The 23,451-nt window shown below is 44.6% G+C and overlaps 7 protein-coding genes across 7 annotated transcripts; 3 read left to right on the forward strand and 4 right to left on the reverse strand. All coding sequences in view use genetic code 12, as the record gives it.

Moving 5' to 3' along the window:
• Positions 1-63: 63 nt before the first annotated feature.
• On the reverse strand, positions 64-12,057 carry GYP2 (Gyp2p; the record flags this gene model as incomplete). The annotated part of the gene is made up of 3 exons (XM_025485210.1): positions 64-659; positions 758-2,849; positions 3,988-12,057. The coding sequence occupies 3 exons, from the start codon at positions 12,055-12,057 to the stop codon at positions 64-66; spliced, it is 10,758 nt and encodes a 3,585-aa protein (XP_025340141.1).
• A 1,739-nt stretch (positions 12,058-13,796) lies between these two features.
• Positions 13,797-15,041, forward strand: PR26 (proteasome regulatory particle base subunit; the record flags this gene model as incomplete). Its single annotated transcript, XM_025485211.1, has 1 exon — positions 13,797-15,041. The coding sequence occupies one exon, from the start codon at positions 13,797-13,799 to the stop codon at positions 15,039-15,041; it is 1,245 nt and encodes a 414-aa protein (XP_025340142.1).
• Positions 15,042-15,078: 37 nt separating this feature from the next.
• On the reverse strand, positions 15,079-16,650 carry SMP3 (glycosylphosphatidylinositol-alpha 1,2 mannosyltransferase; the record flags this gene model as incomplete). The annotated part of the gene is made up of 1 exon (XM_025485212.1): positions 15,079-16,650. The coding sequence occupies one exon, from the start codon at positions 16,648-16,650 to the stop codon at positions 15,079-15,081; it is 1,572 nt and encodes a 523-aa protein (XP_025340143.1).
• A 113-nt stretch (positions 16,651-16,763) lies between these two features.
• Positions 16,764-18,626, reverse strand: UTP5 (Utp5p; the record flags this gene model as incomplete). Its single annotated transcript, XM_025485213.1, has 1 exon — positions 16,764-18,626. The coding sequence occupies one exon, from the start codon at positions 18,624-18,626 to the stop codon at positions 16,764-16,766; it is 1,863 nt and encodes a 620-aa protein (XP_025340144.1).
• A 685-nt stretch (positions 18,627-19,311) lies between these two features.
• On the forward strand, positions 19,312-20,190 carry CXQ85_001506 (uncharacterized protein; the record flags this gene model as incomplete). Its single annotated transcript, XM_025485214.1, has 1 exon — positions 19,312-20,190. One exon carries the CDS (start codon positions 19,312-19,314, stop codon positions 20,188-20,190), a length of 879 nt encoding a protein of 292 aa, XP_025340145.1.
• A 296-nt stretch (positions 20,191-20,486) lies between these two features.
• CXQ85_001507 (uncharacterized protein) lies at positions 20,487-21,398 on the forward strand (the record flags this gene model as incomplete). The annotated part of the gene is made up of 1 exon (XM_025485215.1): positions 20,487-21,398. One exon carries the CDS (start codon positions 20,487-20,489, stop codon positions 21,396-21,398), a length of 912 nt encoding a protein of 303 aa, XP_025340146.1.
• A 213-nt stretch (positions 21,399-21,611) lies between these two features.
• Positions 21,612-23,084, reverse strand: CXQ85_001508 (uncharacterized protein; the record flags this gene model as incomplete). The annotated part of the gene is made up of 1 exon (XM_025485216.1): positions 21,612-23,084. One exon carries the CDS (start codon positions 23,082-23,084, stop codon positions 21,612-21,614), a length of 1,473 nt encoding a protein of 490 aa, XP_025340147.1.
• Positions 23,085-23,451: the final 367 nt, after the last annotated feature.

Below are 23,451 nucleotides of genomic sequence, written 5' to 3' on the forward strand. Positions count from 1 at the left end.
CCATTTAATCGTACGTTTAATCAAATATCTATTTTTTTTTTTCTCTCTTTTCGTAAGGTGGTATCATGTCTCAAATTCAATGAGATTTCCGTCATTATTTTGCTTTTTACGATTCTCCGCCGCTTCAGCTTTCTTAAGCGATGCAATACGATCCTCTTCCTCTCTGGTGTTGTTGACTGAGCCAACCATAACTTGAGCTTCGGCTCCAAGCACGAGGTTCTTGTCGTGTTCGTCAATATCAATAACACCAAAATCATCATCTCTCTCCTCTTCTTCCTCTTGGACTTTCGATGATTTACCAGATTTAAGAGATGAAGCGTCACTGTGATGAGGAGGAGTGGCAGCAGAATCCATGCGACGACGCACCTTCTTAGCAACCTCACGGCCATCGGCAAGAATACCATCGAACATATCTCTCAAGTTTCTCATAGTGTTGGCCTTGGAATCAAGAGGCTTGTCAATATGGAAAGAACCACGGAATGTATCGCTGAAGAAAAGTTCATAAGTTTCATCGGCTAACACCACCATTCTAAATGTAGGCAAGTTAAGGTAAACAGGAGTATTGGGGTTCAAGGCGGCATTGCTCGTGATTGTAGTATCAATCTTGAGTTCCTCAATGAGCAATTCTTCATCTTCGACCGGTTGAGCATACTCAAATGCTCTTTGAATAAATGTGCTGGCAGCAGATAAGTATCTTTCGAGCTGCATATTCTCGATCCTTTGCTTGTCAATGTCAAAGTTTGTGGTATTTGAATACCTTCGCCGTTTGGATTACCCATCTCCTTTTGTTTCTTGTAGAGCTCGTCAGCGATGGCATTCTCAATCGCTGTTTCTGTGAGCGAATCTAGGAGAAGACCCTTCTTCCATGGCGATGTAATGTAAAGCAAATCTTCAGAAATGGTCAAGATACCCTCACGGTCAACCTTGTCTTCGTCACTGTAGAGCGAGAAGAAGTTTGATATGGATGTAAGCAAATCGGGCTCTAAGAGTTTGTTCAAGCCAACAACTAAGTCAGCCAATGAGAGTGAACCTTCACATTTTGAATCCCACTTGATGAAAAGCCTCTTCAAGAATGCCTCCTGCTTGGCCGCGTCTTCAGTAGGTTCTGATTCTACCCAGTCACAGATTTGCTGCATGAATATTTTGAATGCATCAAAATGCATTTCAGAGGAGCCTGTACCAACAGTGATGGTGGAGGTAACAATTGAATAGAATCTATCGTATAGTAACGAGATGTCTGACTGAGTCAAGTTGGATGTCTTGGGTAAGTTTCTTAACTCTGTTCTCTTGACGAATGTGGTGATGCTCAGGAAGATGGTGTTTCTATGCTTGGCTCTGTGTCTTTCAATAACCTCTTCATTAATGACAGAAAACTCCTTGAAAGCGGTGACCATCAATTCTTGGAACTTTGTGACCTGATTAAACTTTGGGTTTGTGGAGGTAGGATGAGCAGACTGGTCCAAGGTTAGGAAGTACTCTTTGAGGATGGAAACGAAGGTACCGTCATCTTCTGCTTTCAAGAGTTCCTCGCCATTGAGCTTAAGAATAGCCAATGCAACCTGAAAGAGCGTCTTGGGGCCTTGAAGGAAGAACACGTCAAGGATACGGAATGCAAATACCAACGGCATGGATGTCAAGTACAATGAAAGGAACCATGGAAGGGAGATGACAGAAAGCTGGATATCGTACTTGGAAATATGGTTCCAGAGAACAGGCATAGAGTTCTCCACAAGCGATTCAAACACTCTCTGGTCAAGCAATGTACCATACATGGTTCTCGAGTAGTAACCTGGCACAACACGGTCGATCAAAACATTGAGACACCAGAAAGCTTGCTCTTCAGACATATAGATAAGCAAAGCCGCCACCACGATGTTCATGGCCTGGCAGTAGCCAATATCCGGGTTCTTCCATGAGTAAGCGGTAAGCACTCTACGCAACCTGTCAATACCTTCCTTATCCTGGTACGCAGCGTACTCAGGCAACGAACGGTTCAAATCCTTTTGAATCTCCTCAATTGCAACAGATTTCTTCCCCTCGTTATCTTTAAGAAGCTTCTCATACTCATCGGTATGTTCAAGCCTAAGGTAAATAGAACCACAGCACAATTCCCAGATCTCGCCTCTAAGTCTGTTCGGGAGACCCACACGGACAAGTTTATAGAACATTGGCGTCTTGATAAGCGACAAGTTGCGGCCGTCCACGCGGAACAAGTCAAACCACAACTTCATCTTGGTCTTATCTCTATTAGCTCTGGCGTCACCGGGAAACTTGAATTTCACGCCCAAACCGCCCGGTGGCATATGTTCCACTTTTTCATTACTAACCTTATTCTTCGCCAAAAGGTACTCTGAGTAGCATGTCTGGATAAACGGAGGAAGCTTCTTGACATTTGGCAAGTTCTTCTTAAGGGACATCTTCAACTGGGACGAGAACCGTTCACTTTCCGAACGCAACCCCACCAAGTAAATCTTAATATTGATCCTGCTATGCGTAGCAAGCGACAATGCAAACCCATACGAACTCGTAGGAAGCCTTTCCACCTTCTTCACCGTACTAAGGTGAATAACAAACGAACAGTTCCTCCTATCAAACACATCCCGAAACACAAGGTAATGCTGGGTCAAGTAAATCCTTCCCTGTGGATACAGCACATTATAAGCTTCCCTAGAGTTTTCAGGCTTGCAACTGATCTCCACCGCCAGCTCATCAAGCACCACCTCTCCGTCTGGAAGGTTATGTTCTCTGCAAAAGGCCTCATCTTTGGAAAGACCGTTTGCCGGGGCCCTGTCGAGCACCTGGTTGAACGTGTTGACGGCCTTGTCTTTGAGGGCCTCAAAAAAAGCCATCTTTTATGGTTTTGCTGTGGGCAATTGGAAGCGGTGACTAAGGGTATATTTAGGTTGGACTGATAATCGGCTGCATGCCCTTGAAGCGTGTGGTGCAAGGGTGCACCTGGTGCTTGGCAACCCACCAGGGTCCACCTCCCCAGCCCCAAGACATATATGGGTAGAAGGATGTATATATTTGAATTCTACTGGTTTTGTAGATTCTGGTGGTATTTTTATTTTCTTGTTTACAAGGCTGTGTCGTGAAATGGTGGGGGTTTGGTGAGTACTGGCTGCGAGAGAAGAGGTACAAAAGTAGAGAACAGGTGTGACGAAGGGACGGTGGAAGGTTTTTGTGGTAATGTGTGAGTTTTGGGTGTTGGTGTGTTTGAGGAGGTTTTGGGGAGTTTGGGTAGTGTTGAGCGTGGAACAGTGGTGGTTAGTTGGTGAGAGTGTAGAGGTTGTAGAATGGCTGCAAACTGGGGTAAGAGGCAGTGACGAAGTGGACAACACTAGGTATTGGCGAATGGGACTTGTTTTATTGGAATTAGGGCTACTAAGCACTTGGGAAGGTCATTTAAGATCAGCTTTTTAGTTAATTGGTTGTTCTGTTGGGTGATACTTATATATGAGGCTTGTTAAGGCTGAGGACAAGGATAGGAAAGTCCAATACTATAAGTGCTTCGCTTTATCTGGACTGTGTTAAATAATATTTCCCTGTTTCTTGATGGCCGTATTTGGGTATTGATAAGCATTTTGGATTGTTAGAGGTTTACTTAGCTGAAAGGCTAAGGACGTTCTATTCTGTAGCTTTAATACATACATTGCTGGACTCAATGGGTTCCATGGGTTGTCATCGAAATGTTTACTTCGTATTTTCTCTCGATTCTAAGAGATACACTTGTACCAGATATACCAGATCCTCCTTCGTAGACATTCATTCGTTCGATTTTCTACCAAACCTTGAACACATATTATGATCTGGGCAAGCTGTAGTGCAAATACTTGTACCATTCCACCAGCGAATACAATGAACTTATCATAATTGTCTATTCTTTTGTCTTCCAATGAAGACCTATAAATACATGTTATATCGTTTATCTGGTTATTGTGGTGACTTTGAACGGGACGGGGAGCTCTTCCTAGATTGCTCTGAAACAATTGCAGATAGCCTTGTAGTCGAATTGCTCCGGATTGATGGCTGTTCAGTTAACCCATTTTCACCTTCCTCTTCTTGCAATTCTTCAATCGAAACGTATTTCGTGAAGTCTCTGATCTGCTTGAGTGGACGTCTGTTCACCTTTCTGTCCCTATGCTTGAACTTGTTACCGATAATCTTACCAGTATGAGACAAGATAATACGGATCACTTCCTTCTTCAACTGGAGAACAAAGTCCTCACCAGACCAAGTCTTATACTCGTAATGCAACTTTGGAATGGAAAGCAAGAGCTTGTGAACGTCAATAATGTTAAGATGTTTAGGAGCTTTGAAACTGATCCGAAGCTTAATAGGTTCAAGCTCAATCTCGTCAATGACAAAGAATTTGGAGGAACGCTGCATGATAATGGAAAGGTCGTCGGCAGTTTCGTCCTTCTGGTCAGTCTTCTTCTTCATGCCAAGTGCCCTTCTCGTGTCAGAGTTAAGCGAAGGAAGGTCGGAAGAAGACAAGCGAGATGATGAATCCACACTGCTCGTATCTTCCATAGAGCTTCTGGTTGGACTCTTTGACGACTTTGGCGACTTTGGCGAGCTTGGAGTACTGCTGGTTGGAGTTCCATTTCCTGTTCTTCTGGCAATCATCTTTCTGAATGGATTGATCGAGCTGCTCATAGACCTCGACTTACCACTGCTGCTGCTTTCCTCGTCATCCAGCTCCACTTCTGATTCAGCCTTATCTTCACTAACATCGTCACTTCCTTCTCTGGTACTTTCGTCACTGTTTTGCTCTTCCTTACCATTGCTGGTTCCAGGCTTGCCATGTTCAGCATGTTTCTGGTCCAGAGGGAAGAGATAATCAAGAAGCAACTGGGCAGTATCGAAGTCAAGCTGAACACTGGCCAGCTGACATTTCAATCTGGCGTTTTTCATAATTCTGATTCCTCCCACACGACTAAGCATCTTCCAGGTCATCTCAATAACTGGCGAGTTCTTCTTGTAAGATGGATGGTCAACCAAAGGCAGCATCATGTCAGGGTAAAAAGCGTTTTGACGTAAGTTGAAACCTTGCATCATGGAGATCTCCACACGGTTGGTATTAGAACCATCAACCATATCCACACGCTGGAACTTGGAAGGAGCAAGAGCGAAATCAACCAATGGTTTATTAGGTTTCTCGAAAAGATGCCAGATAACCTGGTCAGCATAGATGTTCCAGTACTTTCCAACACCGCCATTACCCTTATTCTGAGATGATGCAGACCTAAGCGAATGGGTGATAATGGCAAGCTGAACAAACATCTTATCCATCTCCATTTCAACATGAGCCTTACCCTTCACCTCCTCCTTGCTTAGCTTGTGATCGGTCAAAGAAAGAAGAATCGTCTGACACACGTGGATATTGTTTTGAAGAAGCTTCACTCTGTCAGCCAAACCATCAGTTTCTTCCAAACCAGAAAGCTCAATAATCTGGTCAAGTCTCTGGTGAAGCTGTTCCTTAGCAGACTTGCTATCCAAAAGAAGGTTGAGCAAAATGTAGTACACAGACGAGTACTGTTCAGAAGTAGCGTTGACCACAACCTTAGCCAAGTGGACGGTAAGCTCGTCCGCATGCAAATTCGTATTGTACTCCATCGACAAGAAGTTAGGCTTCTTGACAATCAACGCCATAGATGTCCTTTCAACCACAAGATCATCCTTAAGCCATGTAGAGTTCATACATGCTTCGTAGTCCACCCATGGGGGCCATGCCTTCTTCTTGGATAAGTCTCCATAAGGACTGTCGTACTCTTCAGTGAAGTTATCTTTATGGAAAACGAAAGCTTGCATATCTCTGAAAAGCACACCGTGACGAGACTCAACAGCGTTCACTTCATCTGAATTACTATCCTTCATGACATCGTCTGTACCAGCAATGTTTTCAGAAAGAATACGCATTTCAATGTCTTGCGATGTCACGGCCATAGAAGAATTTGGATCAATTTCACTTTCAAGCTGGATCTGAGGACGAATGAACTTAATGAGAAACTTGTATTCCATTTCGTGTTGGTCTGAAGACAATTCATTAAGGTACTCTTCAAAGTCTTGAATAACATCTCCCGAGTTCTGGAATGTCAGCTTGAACGCTTCATCTTCAGGATTGACAGACTTCTTGGACTCGTTGTCCTTTTCACGGTTTTGTTCAGCAATGTTTTCAATAAGGTCAACTGCCTTCTTCGACATCATGAGAGTCTCGGTACGTCTGGCTCCAATCAAAAACATGTATCCAGTAACGAGGTTTCTGACCTTGTTGTTCCATTTCAAACGAACATTGTGGAACAAGAAACGGTTGTGGAACTGACTGAGTTCGGAATCCTCGGCAGTGATCTCTTGAGCTTGGTCCATGGACTTGAAGCCTGAGTATAAGGATTGGGTGTTGGACTTCCGTCTTAACATCTCGCTAGGATCAACAAAGAAATCTTCTGGCTCGGCTTCACCATTCCTCTCTTCTTCTTCTTCTTTCCCTGGAAATTCCTCCACATCATCTTCGGCCTCCTCGTTCTCTTCATTTCTGTCCTCTTCTTTCTCCTCGGCTTCTTCTCCAAGCTCTTCTTTCTCTTGATCAAACAAATCGTCGCCAGCTGAATCAGCACAGTCCTGGAAGATATCGTGAACAACAACCATTCTATGTTCACCTTCAGCAATCTCCTTCTCAAGACGCTCTCTGTCGACTGGATTGGTCTCACCAGCCTTCTGCATTTTCTTAAGTTCTTCTTGATGGCCCTTGATCTCATTCTTCAAAACAGAAGCTCTTTGCTTCAACAAGTCGGCCTGAACCTTATCAGGGCTCTCACCGCCAATGTAACATGTATGGGAAGGTTCGTGGCCAAATGGATACTTGTGTGGCTCTCTTTCCAAAGTGAATTCTCTGAAATAGGTGAACCTTGGAGTATGGAAGAAAGGAACAACAACAATAGTAGGATCCGGAGAAAGTTCTTCTCTTGACTCGAGCTCCACAAAGTCATCTTGATCAAGCCAACCAAAGTCTTCTGGATCACATTGAATGGTACGAGTCCAGCTGGAAGACCTAAGTGTACGCATTCTCTTGGCAAGCTCTTCGTGGTACTTTTCAACATCCAAGGGCTCCTCCAACTGGTTCGTGTAGTATGCAATGATATGACCACGGACTGAAGGGTCCTTGAAAGTGGCCTTTATAGCTCTGATATCGGCATTGGTGACGGTGACTTCTCCTAGATGGAGCTTCATGGTATGCACCTTCTTGTCAATGCCCAACTTCTCGTTAACATACCTGACGACTTCCTTTCTCGAATGCAAATCAATATGGCACTTGTCACTCTTACCCTTGAGTCCAGTGACAACAACACGAGGACCGTCCTCCAGATTTTCATAAGTGGTGTACATGTGACTGACGGTAAGAGGTTCCAAAATAAGCTGGTACTTGAATGTCACCAAATGAAGACTCATTTTGACAGAGGTCTCGGGAGCCGTTTGGTTGAATAGCTTACCTTGACGAACAGGCATGGAAACAACGTCCGACATGGACAGGAACCAATAGAAGAAGTATGCAAAAGCCACAGGAGTCAAGTAAGCGGTATTATGACTGTTGCCCTTCTTCGACACCGACTTCACACCTAAAGCCAAGTGCAAGTAGTCAGATCTGAAACCTTCATAAGAATCTGGATGCCAATCGAAATCAGGACTAGTGACGAAGACATCGTAATGGGGTCTGAATTCGTCGGTTCTCTTATGGTCAGCGCTCACTTCACGACACTTGGGGTCTTCGTTTCTTTCAAAAAGCACACCAAGTGTCCATCTGACCTTCTCGTCGGAAGAGAACTTCATCACCTTCTTCTGGAAAGTTGTGTTGTCATCGAGATCTTCGTTCTGCTCCTCCATTTCGTCTCCAGATCCCCAGGCCAAGCCATGAGCATAAGAGCAATCAGGAACACCAAATACGAAATCATAAGAATCAAGTATAATGAACTCCTTTTGGTCTCCCGTGTAATTGAACATAAGCTCAACGCCATGCTTCCAAGACCACATGTAACCTGCACTTTTACCAATGACACCATATGGATCAGAAGAACTCTTGATTTGAAGGCACAATTCGTTGGGGATATCGAAACGAAGCTTTCCGTGCATGATAAGAGCTAACTTATCCCAAAAGCCAATTGGGGAATCATCAATCTGTGGCTTCGTAAAGTTATCGAGAGCGCCAGCTGCACTCAGAATGGCCGCCAGGTACGATTTAGACCAGTTGATGATACAAGCTCTTTCGGTATCAACAGAACAAGAAATATCAAACATGGCCTTCACTGGAGTAAGCGTACGTGGAACATGCACCGAGTAGAAGTTCTCCACGGACTTCTCCTTGAGCGTAGCAGCAGTGAATGGGACATAAATGTGTCTCATCTCTTCCTTGCGGTGTACTAACTTCTCGTTGATCACAAGATTACCCAGCAAGTCCATAATAGTAGCACCTGGTTTCTCGCTAGGTGGGAAATTAATCATAGGCAATGGGTAATCCTTAAGCGAAACGTGGAAAGAAGCTGCCTTGAGACGAATGTACAACGGAACAAGAATGGAGTAGTCAAGCTTAGGCTGGCCTTTACCGTAGACCCTCAAGAACTCATCGACGTCGTCAATATCAGCCTTGTTAAGCGTCAAGTCAAAGTTGGTGAAAGCGACCGACATAATTGGAGATCCAGGAGCCAGCTTCTGGATGTTATACTTCTTACCCATCATTGGATTGATACGGTCGTAGCCGGCCACCTTCGTCTTGATACGTCTGGCCTTGGCATACTTAGCACGCTTGATTCTGTTGAAGTTGGTGATCCAAGAAGCTGAAATCTCCTCCATGACTTTCTGTCTTGCCTCTTCGATCTGGGCCTCGGCCTCTTCTTTTGAGAACTCAGTATCACCACTTTCACTATTGTCAGCAGTTTCTGTCTTCAGGTAGTCAGAATTGGTTCGGCTGTTCTTATCCAGATGCTTGAACCCATGGCGTAAAGTACTGGCAAAATGACTCTTGAAATGACGTGGCGGGTGTTTGTTTCCCTTGCTATCTCTGATGAAACGACTCTTGTCAAGAACTGCATCCTCGTCGAGCTCAACTGAAGAAGAATGAACCTTCTCTCTGATCTTCTTGGCTTCTTCTTCGAATTTCAACCATTTCTTTTCTCTCAAGACACGCTCCACACGTCCTAACTGGTAAATAAGACCGAGTTCAGTCTCAAAGATGTCTTCTTCAAGTGAAAGGTTGAATTTGTCAGCATACCATCTGATCTTAGGGAACAAGATAGCAGGCTTTGCTTCTGGCATGATTCTTTCGAAGTCATGGTCACCGTTACTTAACTTATCGAAGTTAAACTTGATCTGCTTAGTGGCCTTGACCATGGTGATGACATTATCGATGACCTTGTAAAGCAAGTACCTGAATGGAACATATATCTTAATGCTTGCAGACTTCACAGAACAAGTTTCCTGGAGAAGCTCACCTAAAGAGGACTGCGTTCTGTGGATGGAAACCAATCTGCTCCAGGCTTCGGTTGCTGGATGGACAACGTAAAGTCTCAAGTTTTTAAGATCAAACGAAGGGCTGTTGGAAGCATCAGTGACGGCAAGAGTCTCAATTTCAAGCAAAGTGTCGGTATCGTTAGGAAGCAGGACCTTGATAGCAGCCGACTCCACATGAACATCAAGCTTGATTCTCTTCTGGGTACCTTTAAGACGCCTAAGATCATCTTTGGTGTATTCGACCTTGACTGTGGGTTGAAACTGTTTGAGCAAGCTCTTTGCATAGAAAATACACCAAATGAGAAACATATCGGCTTTTCCATCAGCTTCTGGGATCGTCAAGATCAACTTATCTGTAGTTTCTGGTTCGGTCCTGACCTTGATGTTCTTGATATCCAAAACCTGGCGCTGCTTTGGAGAAAAGTCTTCGCCTCCAAGTCTGTCGTCACCGAAAGATTCAATACTCAGTAAATCGCTGAACTCAACCTCGTTGCCCAGGTCATTCTGTTCATCTGAAATATTAGTGTGCAACACTTTAGCGGCATATTCACTCAAGACAAACACTTCGGTCTTTTTTGCTCCAGAGTAGAAATCCTGATCGCTTCTATCGAAATCCAAGTAGTAGCCGGTGATAACAACAGAAACACCTCTTCTGAAATCGGCCATATCTAGTTCCTGATCAGGTTCGTCGCCTTCAACCTTATGAGAGGGAAGACCATCTTTGCAGATAATGGTGCCGTGCAATTCAGTAGCACGGAACGAAGCCAGTGTAATACATTCTGGAAGTAAATCAACGAAATCAACGTATTCCACCTCAGGCTCGTCCTCACATTCGTGCTCGGAGGCATCAGGGTCGGTAGTTGTCTCAGATTCCATCATATCTTGTAACATATCGTTATAGTGCTTGATATGACTATCTCTCAAACGACGAACAACGTAAAAAATCATATCATTGACAGATCTTGTGACTAATCTCTTACTGAACACCTTAATTTTGACTCTATGAGTATTAAGACAGTAAGCAGCCATGACGTTCAATTTCGTAGCAATGAGCTGGTTCTCTTCAATGTCAACCACCAAGTTTTTCAACTTTGCAAATGCTTTAAGCGAGGATGGTGGGTCTTCAGGACGAAGGTTGAGCATAAGAATCTTTCCAAGCTCTTTAGAAGAGTACTTGGTCAAAAAGTACGATATGTTTGCAGTGGCAGTGACATTATTCACAGAGGAACGAACAAACTCCGTCAGGTTCATGGCTGGAAGGTGAAGACTGACTCTTGTGTCTGAAATACCGAGTTTAACCGATGTCTTCCTCATCTTTCGGAGGTATTTACTCAATGGCACAGCCAAGAAAGGTTTCTGTTCCTGCTCCGCTGTATGTTTAGACTTCGAACTGGACAGTTTAAGCATGGCCATGAGGTCCTCGATCTGGTCAAAGTAAATGTCAAAGGAAGGATGGGTAAGATCGAGACTGGTGTTGATGTCGACGTGGAAATTAGCCGTGTTGCCCTCCTCGTAAGCTCTAAACAAGTCAGACATGTCACATTCGAATAAATAGGTGAGGGAAGGAATATCAACACACTTGGTTTCGGAACTGTAGAGTCGAAGGGAGTTGACGTAGGTGGAGGCCTCGGCCATGGTGTTGAGTTTGTATGACTTTTCTCTTCTGAGGGAAACAAGCATACTGGAGACGTCCACGGTGATGTTTTCGTACTCAGCTTTTAGGTTTTCCACACGAAGCTCCACTGAAGATGCAATAGCAAACGCTTTAACGAACTGGTTCAACATGGGGATACTATCAGAGGTATCGTAAGTCTGTTTTGGCTGTTTTTTAGGTTTGGCAGGTGTAAGACCAGTGATTGGGGTGACGTAAGGGTTGGAAATGGAAACCAGCAAGAAGAAATCGCTGAGTTCCACAATCATCTTGCCTCTTTCCTTAGAACAGCATGAAAAGATGAAGGAAGAGCCAACAGCCACCACGACGTTCTTGAAAATCTTGATCAGATTCTCGTTTGGCGACAATTTCGAGCGCAGGTTCAACAAGTACCCGTCCATAATCGACAAACTGAACCTATAGTCGCTTGTCTTATCGTCATACCGATTGTGAACACGGATATAGTCAAAGTGGGCAGACAAGTCTGCACTCACAGCGTCATGGTGCAAGGAGCAACGGAAGACATGGATATCAAACTGGTTCATCCACTGGCTCTTAAGCAACCAGTTATAGGCCCAGCTGGGGATCCTAAACACCAAGTTTTCAGGGATCGAAGGCGGCAGCGAGTCCTTGTCCTGATCTTCACCATTGGGGTCTTCACGCTGGTGCACGGAAACATTAAAAAGCCCCACATGGATCATACGGTACGGTTCAAGCTGAGACCGCCATATGTTTAGCCAAAGCGATACTTTTTCAACATGGACAGTAGTATTGTTCACCTCGATGGATATCCCTCGAAGCGACAACCAGCCATACGAACGCACCGTGACATGGGGAATCAAGTTCAACAAGATAAGCAAACCCGCCATGGCCGCCACCACGGCTAGGCCAAGGTAGACAAGCATAGTGGGTACAGTAGTTGGAAGGTCTTCGTGGAAAGTGAAGAAGTGGTGTGTGGGGGGAAGCCGATGTAGCCGGGATGGGATGCGCGAAGACGGTTAAGTAGAAGGTCCAGTAACCGATGAGAAGAAACTTTGAAAAAGCGTATCAAAAAAAAGCCCTTTATGTTTTCTTTTATGTATCCTCGACGATCTCTTTTCTTGGACAAAGTCTCGCTTTTTGCGTTTGTTGCGATGGCCAATCGTACTTGTGTACTTTTCATGGTCCCTTGCTACGCTTCCTGTGTTGCGTCTTATCTGCGTCTGCAAGACCGTTGCCACAAGAAGAGAAGAAAAGAGAAAAAGTTTTTCAAGGGTCAAGGCTTAGTCAGGACTACGCGGGGTGCCTCCCAAGGGTTTTCCAGACTATAGATGTTGAAATTCATGGGGTTCTCTGTACCCTCTGCACTGAGGTGTCAAGGTATTGTTCGACGCACAGAGAAGCATAAGAGTAGAGGCTAAAAGTGAGGGTACGCATAAGCGAAGGCTAATGGCTGCAAATAGCCAGCCGAGCCCCTAGAGTCCTGGGAAGTGGTTTTTTGTTTTTTGGCAGACCAGGCAGTTTCCAGATTTCACCCGCTGCTTGGCCACAGCAACCTTCTCGAGCCACAAAGTGAGACATGCCGCTACGCCAAGTGTATGTAGTCAGCTGTAGGATGGGTTAAATGGAGGGTTTAGAGGACAGAAGAAGGGTTTAGGGCTGGGGAAGATGGCAGTGGACCAATGGGGGAGTGGCAGAGTTTGGGAGAAGGTTTGAAAGAAGGTTGGACGGTGGCTGTTTTGGGTATTTGGGTTTTTGTTACCCTAGGGAGGTGAAATGGGATGGATGAAGTGGGATAGAATGTTTGCGATTTTGCTGGTAATGTGTGTATTGGTGAGATTCCTGGGAATGCGGTTGACGATGATACTTGAGTATAAGAAGTTACGTTTTCATTTTTTTATTTTTATTTTTTTCATTATTTGCTTATTTTTTCTTTTCAAACTGTAGCCATCGTTATTTCTCTTCCTATGCCTTGGAGCCTGGAACTCTTTGGGTGGGGATCTCAGGTAGAGTTTGTTTGGCGGTGTCACAAAGTTGACTTGATCCAGCAACAGCGGCGCTTTTTGGAGAAATAAATGACTCGGTCCGGGAACAAGCATCCTTGGCCCAAACAGGAAGAAAATGAAGTTTTGAGTTTGGGTTTCAAGTGTTTATAAGCTTCTGGCTGTGAAGAGGTGGTATGGTATTGCTGGTGCATAGGTGGTCTGAGCAAGTAACACAGTGCAACCGAGAAGGTGGTGTGGCGAGGGAAGAAGATGAGTTAGTGTTTAGATGAAGCTGAAAAGTTGAAGTGAAAGTGAGTTTTAGAGTTTATAAGAGAGATATGGTGTTTTGTTGGTGGTTGGTGGTTGGTGGAGTGGTACTGGTTGTCTATAGGTGTTTTTCGCAGCCAAAGTGGACCACCAAATGGGACCAGCAGAAGTGCAACAGACTTTGAAAAGTGGCTGAAAGAGAAGAAGATAACTCTTGTGCCTTTACTAAAACAGCCAAAGCTGTTTTCCTATTCTTTCTTTTATGGCTGCTGAAAATTGGTGGTGGTTGGTTGGCCCATAGTTAAGGGTCGTGCATGGACCACTATCTCGCCACAGATACTCAGGTTGATCAATCAGTACTACTAATCACCAACCCATACCCTTATCAGTTTTCCCACAAATATACAATTGCCATGGAGGAACTAGGTATAGAACAGCCAGTGGTCTCTGCTCACGCTCTTCCAAGGTCCAAGCCAGATTGGGCCCACATGACCGACGATAACTTGGATGTGTACTTGAAGCTAAAGAAGTTGGAGAAAGAGTTGGACTTATTGTTGTTACAGGAGGATTACATTAAGGACGAACAGCGCCACTTGAAGAGAGAGCTTGTACGTGCTCAAGAAGAAGTCAAGAGAATCAGATCGGTTCCTTTGGTTATTGGCCAGTTCTTGGAGCCAATCGATGAAAACACAGGTATCGTTTCCAGTACGACAGGATCCAACTACGTTGTTAGGATTCTTTCTACTTTGGATAGAGAATTATTGAAACCATCTTCTTCGGTGGCTTTACACCGTCACTCCAATGCCCTTGTGGACATTTTACCTCCTGAAGCCGACTCGTCGATCTCCATTGTTGGCGACAACCAGAAACCCGACGTTACCTATGCTGATGTCGGTGGTTTGGACATGCAGAAACAAGAAATCAGAGAAGCTGTGGAATTGCCCTTGACCCAGGGTGATTTATACTCCCAGATCGGTATTGACCCTCCAAGAGGTGTGTTGCTTTATGGTCCTCCAGGTACCGGTAAGACCATGTTGGTCAAGGCCGTGGCCAACTCCACAACTGCATCTTTCATCAGAATCAACGGTTCTGAGTTCGTTCAAAAGTATCTCGGTGAAGGTCCAAGAATGGTCAGAGACGTTTTCCGTCTAGCTAGAGAGAACTCTCCAGCAATCATTTTCATTGATGAGATTGATGCTATCGCCACCAAGAGATTCGATGCTCAGACCGGTGCTGATCGTGAAGTTCAAAGAATTTTATTGGAGTTGTTGAACCAGATGGATGGTTTCGACCAGACATCCAACGTGAAGGTCATTATGGCCACCAACAGAGCTGATACCTTGGATCCCGCATTGTTGAGACCAGGTAGATTGGACAGAAAGATTGAGTTCCCATCCTTGAAGGACAGAAGAGAAAGACGTTTGATTTTCTCTACCGTTGCATCTAAAATGGCATTGGCCCCAGAGGTTGACTTGGATTCGTTGATTGTACGTAACGACCCATTGTCTGGTGCCGTTATTGCTGCCATTATGCAAGAAGCCGGTTTACGAGCTGTTAGAAAGAACAGATACATGATTCTACAGAGCGACTTGGAGGAGGCTTACACTGCACAGGTGAAGACCGGAACTGAGCACGACAAGTTCGAATTCTACAAGTAATCTCATGACGACTATATTTTTCTTCATTTCCAAGATGTTAGACAAGCTCATAGATGGCCAATCCTGGTTGTAATGTTCTTGAATCATTCCAATCAAGGTGATCTAGATCCAAATGGAAGGGTGTACTCCACGTCTTGTTAAACCGACTGGCGTCGAAATTTGACGAGAACGAGGCGACTGGCGTCACCAACATCACCTTGTTATGTAAATTCTTGATGAGTGCATCAACAATTTTAAAATCAGAGCCCATAGCATCTATCACGTAGTTCTTTTTCGTTTCATCTAGTTCGAACCCTTGTAACTCTGTGTTTAAAGTGATGAACTGGTATTCGGCTTCCTTATCAGCCAACATCCACGTAGGAGGAGAGTATGTTCTCCACCACACTTGAGTAACGCCCTGTGGTTTCTGAGTATGCAAAAAGTCTAATGCTGGAACAACACCGCCCTGGTGGAAGATGCCCATAAGCACTCCCATGACTAAGTTGAAAATGAGCCAGAGGCCCATCAAAACTGATGACCAAGAGGCAACGTCCTTTGCGTCGCCCTCGTAGCCAAGACTAAGATCGAAGCAGCAGCATAGTAATGGCACAATTGGAATCAAAAAGCGAAGTTCCTGGTGTGGAACAACAGAAAGGAACAAAACACCGCTCAAGGCAGCCAAGAACGGCGTTGTTTTCCAGTATCTGTTTCTAAAGCGAAAGAAAAGAAGCAACAAGCCTGGGCCAAGAAGCTGCGGCATGTTGGCAGCAATATGGGTATACCATGGATGGATACCGTGCTTTGCCAAATTCGACGTGTTGGTATTGTAAGCGAGATTGTTCCATGGAGTGATAATATACTGGGCAAAGTCCAATGGATCAGTAAACAACTCAGAAACAGATCTTCTGCCGAACATGACAGTATCAAGAATAATACACGCTGCTGACGTCAATGCAAACGTAGCACCAGCAGCGAAAGGAAGCGCTTTCCATCTCCAGAAGCTCTTCAACAAGTAAAACGAAGGAAGCACAAAAAACGCCGGGAATGTGATTCTCGTAAACACGCCAAACGACACCAACACGCCCAATGCCGCTGCCAACTTCACCAACTCGGCCTTACTATGCTGAGAAGCGTCCTGGCCAGAAATGAACCGAAGCTCATTAATCACATATACCGCCGCCACCACCAACACGGTCTCAATTGAATTTGAAAAGCAATGTGACTGGTACACCAACGTCACGTACGACGACAGCGTAAAGTAAATAGCCTTGATCCTCTCCTGCTTGGTAGGAAGCATCTTATACAAGCACCAGTCTGTAACCATCCATGAAACCACCATAAGCACAAGTCTCGAGATATACCATATTTGCAACGGCAGCTCAAGCCCTAAAAGACTGGTTACTTTTAGTACCGGCCAGTAAACCACCACAAGTGGAGCATAGCTTCTGGCAGGACTGGAAGACGTGAACTCCCATGGAATATTGGTATTATACCCCAACCAGGCCAGCGTGGCTACCTCCAAGCTCTGGAAATGCTCATCCGGGTGGATATACGAGTCTGCAAGGGCTAGAATGAATCGGAGCCCTATAGTCAAGAAATACACGTATCTCCAAGATAAGACTTGAGGCATTTGGGTGGGGTGGAAAAGTGGTTGCATCGCGCGCTTTAAATGGGTGCAAAATATATGGTGCTACTACTCAGTGGATAGATGCGTTTCGTGTTTTGTCTATAGATTGTGATTATTTATTGGTCGATGCCGTTTTCGAGCTCGCCGTCGCTTTCTTCGTAGTCGTCCACACCGTCCATTTCTTCCATGTCTTCATCTTCGTCGTCACTGATGAGTCCAGCGTACTCGGCATCGTCAAGCTCTTCCACATACTCGACCTCGCCTTCGCCGTCTTCGTCTTGGACCACGGAACCGTTCAAAATCTCTTTCTTCAAGCTGTTTTGTGACTGTAAAAGATTGAGTCTGCCTTGCAACTCGAGCAAACGAGGCAAGGTGTCGGCCTTCTTGGTCAAGATGGAATGCAAACTGGTCAACTTGTTGCTGATGTTGGGGATCGATGCCAAAACACTGCCGTGGATGACAATCACCCACTTGATCCAGAAGTACAACAGCTCCAGACGGGACTGCTTTCTGGTGATTCTCTCCGCTAGTCTGTCTAGAAGAACCACAGCCAACGATGGATCTAATCTGGCAATGGTGTTTCTGACAATCTCGGGGTCCTTGTTTATAAGCACAGAGTTGTCAAGGAGCGAGTTATCGTTGTTCTTTAATGCTTGGGATAACACAACGGCCAAGGAACCGGGAGTATGACGCTTGAGCTTCTTTTTACCTCTGCTTTCTGCTTGTCTCAGCTCTTCACTGAGCTTGTTGATTTTCTCTGCCAAACTCTCTTCGTCTTCCTCTTCGTCCACATCATCCTGGAAAGCGTTACCTTCTGTGATGACAGTATGGGATTCTTGGTAAAGCTTTGGTGCAGCCACATCGTGGCCATCGGTGGAATGAGAAGTGGCTATGACTTTCTGCTTGGACTTGGCGATTTTCTGGGTGCCGTTAAATGTGAAACCAGCGTCGTTGTACCATGGCAATGCATCAAAGTATGAGACAGAGGCATTTTCGAGCCACGTAACATGCAAAATACTGCTTGAAAGTGCAAGTGCATTGATTCGTAATGTTTCGTCATCTGGGTTGGTGATTTCACCGTCGGGTCTTCCAAACTTAAGCAAGGCATCCGAGTGTCTACTCAGAACGGCTTTGGCGTGCTTTCTCTTCTTCTTAGACTTTTCTGGAGTCTCAGTGACGTTGGAATTATCGAAATTAAGTGGGTTCTGGAATACTTCCACTGAGCCAGATTCCGTAATCGCAGCCAAAATCGACCCCACGGTATCGTGCTCAGCAATACCAACATGCTCGATGCATGCTTCAGCAACAAGAACAGCTTTGGCAAACGTCTTGTAGAAAGAATATACGTTGACGAAACGGTCTCCATCTGCAGCTGTAATGAAAAGATCACGATGGCCAGCCACTGGCATAAGCGTATGTATAGGCAGCACATGGGCATGGAACGTCTTGACAACAGTCTTTGTGTATGGATTAATTAAGTAAACGTTTTGTGTACCCACAAGAAGGTGGGCTTTTCCATCGTATGATACAGAGGAGATTCTGGACACAGATTCAGCCAATTCAAGCAAATCGAAAAGCGCCGTCTTCAGCAACAACTGGTGACTTTGCAAATCCCATTCGTAAATGTTCCCACCCACATCAGAAGACCATGCTGTCTTGGAGAATTCAGAATAGTGGAAGTCTGTGATCTGTAGACTGGATGGATGCTCCAACTCGGCCACTATCGAGTTAGACAACGGCGAGTAAAGCTGGATAGTACCGTTCGTTAGGCACAATGCTACAAGAGGCGTCAGATCGGAAGAAACCCACAGCAAGTTCGAGATCTTCTGGTTCTTACCAAGACTCAACAGAGCATTGACCAGATCTTGCGATGAGATGAGCGATTGAACCTTAACTTGGTGGACATCCAAGGCCTGGACCGCCAGGGCCAAGTAAGTTAGGGACGGGTCAAAACGAGCCAAAAGGAGCGATGAGGACATCCTGAAAAGGCTATGCAGTGGATATGGATGGAGGTATATGTAGGGGAAGTGGATGCTTGAAGATGTTTTTCAGTGATGCGAGATGGAGCAGAGCAGAGGCTGTTGGGTCATGTGACCGTGCACGTGTTGACTTTTCAGATGGACAGTATTTAATGAAAATGAAGGGTGGCTTCGGAAAACTACAATTACGATGATTTTCTTTAGCTTTGATATGCTGCGGTTTCCAGGGTTTGGCGTGTTTGGGTGTTTCGGCCATTTGGGGTTGATTGCACTTCAACAAGATCTAGTGAGCGTTTGCGACTATACCAGTAGTACTTGACCAAGGAAGCCATGCAAATGGTAGTTTAGATGATTGGGGTAAGCAAAAGCAGGCAAAGGTGCTTTAAGGAGCCGGGGTTTTGAGCTGGTGGTTCTGTGTATAAAATGCCTGCTTTAGGAGCTGTCTTACTTGGGGTATATGGACCAGTCTAGAGGGTTGATTTCCATTTAAATCACTGGGCAGTTTCTTCTTTTCACTAGCAGAAGGTATTGTTTTCTTAACTATAAAATACTTACTTTCATGAATTCATTGAGGTTTAGCCGCACAAGCAGTATCCTTGGATATTCCAAGAAAGGAAAGTATAAGAGGTTCTACCATGAAGGCCAGTATTGAGAATTCTCATCCTTCAGCAAGCTTCACATCAGCATGTTTCTTAGGAAAATTAACTTCTACTTCTTTAAATCATATGATCTGCAAGCGGAAAAGCCGATGAACATTCATGAGTGTTGGAAGGAAGAGAACCCCAAAAGACATTGGAAAAAATGGAAAGGCCGGTTTGCTGGACAAATCACTAGAACTTTTGTGCTTTCAAAAAGAATCATAGCTGTTTCAGAGTTGATCTTTAAAGCACATAATATCAATTGGGTGGCACATAATGTCCAGTCCATAGATGGAAAGGTATGCAATGTGACTTTGACAGATAACAGCTGCAGATGTCTTGAGCGTAATGATACTGCGGAGCTTGGCCTAAAGTATGTGGTTTTAGAGGAGTCGTTTCTTGAAAACAGAGTCTATGGCACAAAGGCCAATGGGAACAGACTAGTGGGCGGCTTTATGTTCACCAGCGACGAAGGTGTTTATTGGACTGGCTTCAACATGGCGAATCGAAGGTTGTGCTACAGGAAATTGAAAAAGGTTCCTCGTAACGATTGGCTACTTGATGCAACTTATGAAGAGCCACACCAATTTTATCAAGACGAGCAGGATAGAATAGTGGTACCGGGAATGTGCCTCTCTGAGTTTCTCACCCTTAGATTGGGTCTCAGAGATGCTTTACCAAGACATTTGATGTTAAGAAGCATCAGAGTGCAATTGTTTTGCTGTGAATCAACTTCTGGTTTTCACAAATGCCCCTTTAAAAATGACTATGAACCAATCTTACTCATGGATACTGCTTGCAATGAGCAAATTGAAACATTGAGGCTCGAGTCTTACCCGGGCTGGTACCAACTAAGCATACCGAGCCAATTCTTTCATTGCAAGATCCCCAAAGTGGTACCCACGTTCAGCACAGGTTCAAAATAAGAACTTACTTCCTTGACTTTTGGTGCGTGTTCGACAATACATACACTGGACTCCAAAAGCGGTTGAATGCAAGGTTGGATATCGATATAGCAACAGTGTACCGACGATTTGATAAGATTCCAAAGAGCATAAAGATCCATGACAATTCAGTTTTCAAAGCTCATTTTATTAAACGAAGAGACTCAGACTGGGTAAATCCCCCACCATCGAACTGTCGTTACCCAGAAGGCATAGACATGATTTATGGGGGACACGAAACTGTCTCTTGGGTAACGAAAGCGTATGCTCGTTTTAGCATGACTACCGTGCGGTGGTATTATAAGCTACCAGGAGAGACCCAGTACACTGAAGGCCTTGAGAAGACTCTTTTCTGGGGTTTCAATTATTATTCGACCCACAATAGAATCACAGGAGAAGTGAAGATCCTACCCAGGACAAGGGTAGATTGGAGAAATGCTTGCAATAAGAAGAATAACCGAATCAAATCGCCCATGACCCTTGAGCACGGGGATTACAAGTTGCCCTTCAGAAGCGGTTTCCAGAACTTCTTGCTAAAACCTTCAATGTATTATGAGAGAGCCCAGAATCTGCAACCAAGAAGCTCTGTTGAGCTCTTCACCTATCCTAAACTCAGGGCAACCTTCTCCCTGCTACGCCTCCGCCAGTCTAATGAAGGACGTGTGGTTATTTCATACGAGAGAATTTCCGATTTCTTGAGGCTAGATCTTGCATTGGATTATTCGTCGAACTCTCAGGATGGTTCTTGCGTTGTTGAGAGGTTTGCTGTTAGTCTAACTGAACGTTCAACACACATTGCCGCCTGTGATCCCCTGAAGTACACTGATAGCTTCTGTCATCATAAAGTCATGGAAACAAAGCCATGTTTGTCGCTTCATTGGAATCCACCAAACCATCCATTCCATCCATATTTGGTTCCTATCCCACCGTCTCTCTATCAAGAGAGACTCCCTTCTATGCCTGTGTCAATATTCTCAAATGAAGTGGAAAGGCGGTATGAGATGCTAATCAATGTGACTTTGAAAATGGGCATTACATCAAAGAACGTACAAACTCGCATCCCGTTGTTGTTTGCCATAGACGATTTCAGTACTACAGGTTTTGGACACTATCTACCCAAGTACTCCGTCGAACCTCCTACCCCGGTATATATGTCCGAAGATGACGACTATTACTATGACGATGTCTGAATATAAGCCTTCTGATATGACTAGGATACTTCACTAGTGATGCTATGATCTGGTGTACAGTGTAGTCAAATAAAGATAACCATTCTATTATATCGAATGGTTAATAAATGCAAGCCATATCCAAGAGACCGATGATGCTGTAATAATGGTGTCAATCACTTGATTTAGAGCGTTTAACCGCAATGCCTTCTGAATTGAGGGCACTTCGATAAATCAATCCAGTGATTTATCATTCAGATGCCGTTGTACGAGGATATCAAGCATATTGACCAACGGCTGTGCCAGTGCTGCCAAAGTACTCGCCAGTAAAGACACTACCAAGTCTTTGCGGTAGTCATGATCAGCCAGGGCAGTACCAACGAGGACACCCAAGGTTATCACCATTGCAATTCCTTGAATGTAAAGATCGACGGAGTCAGGACTGAAGGTATCCATGAACCAGAAGCGTGCACCGGCCAGAAGAAGTATTCTGTCAAGCAGCCTGATCAAATTTTCCCTGCCAGCGCACAATAACAATAACTCGTCCTTTTCGATTGACACTCTGAGTGAACGAATCTCAGAGGCTATCTCGTCTCTCTTTTGACATTTCATGAGTTTGTGACAGAATGAACGACAAAGCAGAAAGATAACGAGCTGCTCATCTTCATTAGACTCTTTGAAAACATTTTCGAACCCAGTTACATAAGCTTTCACTGCATTCTCTTCGATACCTCTGTTCAAGAGGATCTTTCCGCCGATATGGATAGCCTGTGCTGTCGTTCCAGTGTCTTTCAGAAGCTGTAGTAAGCCTTCGTTGGATACTGGAAGGTGCGAGATGCTGGAAGGAGGCATGAAGAACTTTGTTGGCTTAATCAACTGATCCAACAACCAAGGGGCGAGAGGTAAAAATTTGAGCACGTCCGTTTTCTTTACAAAGCTCGCTATCGAGCTAATCAAGAAAAACTGGTTAATTTGCTTCCCATCGAGTTTTTCTTTCTCTCCAAAATACGTGGCGCCAAGTATTTGTGAAAGAAGCGCTGGAGTAATAACCTTCTTGAATTCCTCCCAAACTTGTGTTGACAACGCAGGTGTTTTCTGGAGATGGTCATACAAGTCGATTAACGACTTCTTGATGTCCGTCAACTCCTGCCAGTGGAAAATCTTTAAATCTGCGGACTGCTTTTTTATATCATCACAAAGCATTCTGTATCTTTCGGCTGGGTCTGGATGATCACGGTAACTTGCGATCGACTTTTCAAAACCTTCAAGCCAAATCACGAAAGGTTTGAAGTACCCACGCTTTGCAAACCTTTCTAATGAAGCAACATTTCTTCTGAACAGAATTGTAGCTGACTGGAAACCGCCGACTCGTATAAAAGTTCTTTCGATCGAGGCGGCATAAGTCCGCATCTTCATGATAGGCGGACTAGAGAGGGCAGAATCAAGCTGAAACAGCGCGATGAGATCATCGCGCTGATTATCTATTTCGAAGTGATCTCTTAATAGTGGCTTAATCTTATTTTGAAACTCTTGAAGTTGATCAACCGTGTGGTACTTCGTCATATGGTCATTAAAGCCAATTCTTGCCAACGCTTTCTGCATCTCACATATGTAGTCAATACAAGACGACCATACCCAATCGTCTTCAAATAGATCGTCGAAGGAGCTGATAAGCTTAGAAGTTTTATCTTCAGGTGCTCCGAGCATTGTCAACCGCAGTTGAAGAAGTCGCAAGTTCTTACTCCGTCGAATGCCTTGTATTCTTTCCTCTGAAACTTCTTGGTTGGGTGTCGACCCCGGCCAAAAGCTACTAAGCTCATTTTCTGCCGATGGAAAGGACCTCCTATGTACACTGAAGTGGTTGCAAAGTAGTGTTATCTCTGATTTCAACATTGTGCTAACCCTAAGCTCGGCCCAGTAATGGTTTTTGTCAAAGTGGCCATGGAGTTCTTGGAGAGGTAAATGAAGATTCAGAGATTGATCCCTTAAGGCCTCCATAACCTCCCCTAACGCAGCCTTCAACGAACTGAGAGCAGCGGTATGAGTCGTAGTAGTTTGGAACCAGAGGAGGCGA

This window comes from Candidozyma haemuli (assembly GCF_002926055.2).
Source record: "Candidozyma haemuli strain B11899 chromosome Unknown B_2014730914, whole genome shotgun sequence".
NCBI lineage: Eukaryota > Fungi > Ascomycota > Pichiomycetes > Serinales > Metschnikowiaceae > Candidozyma > Candidozyma haemuli.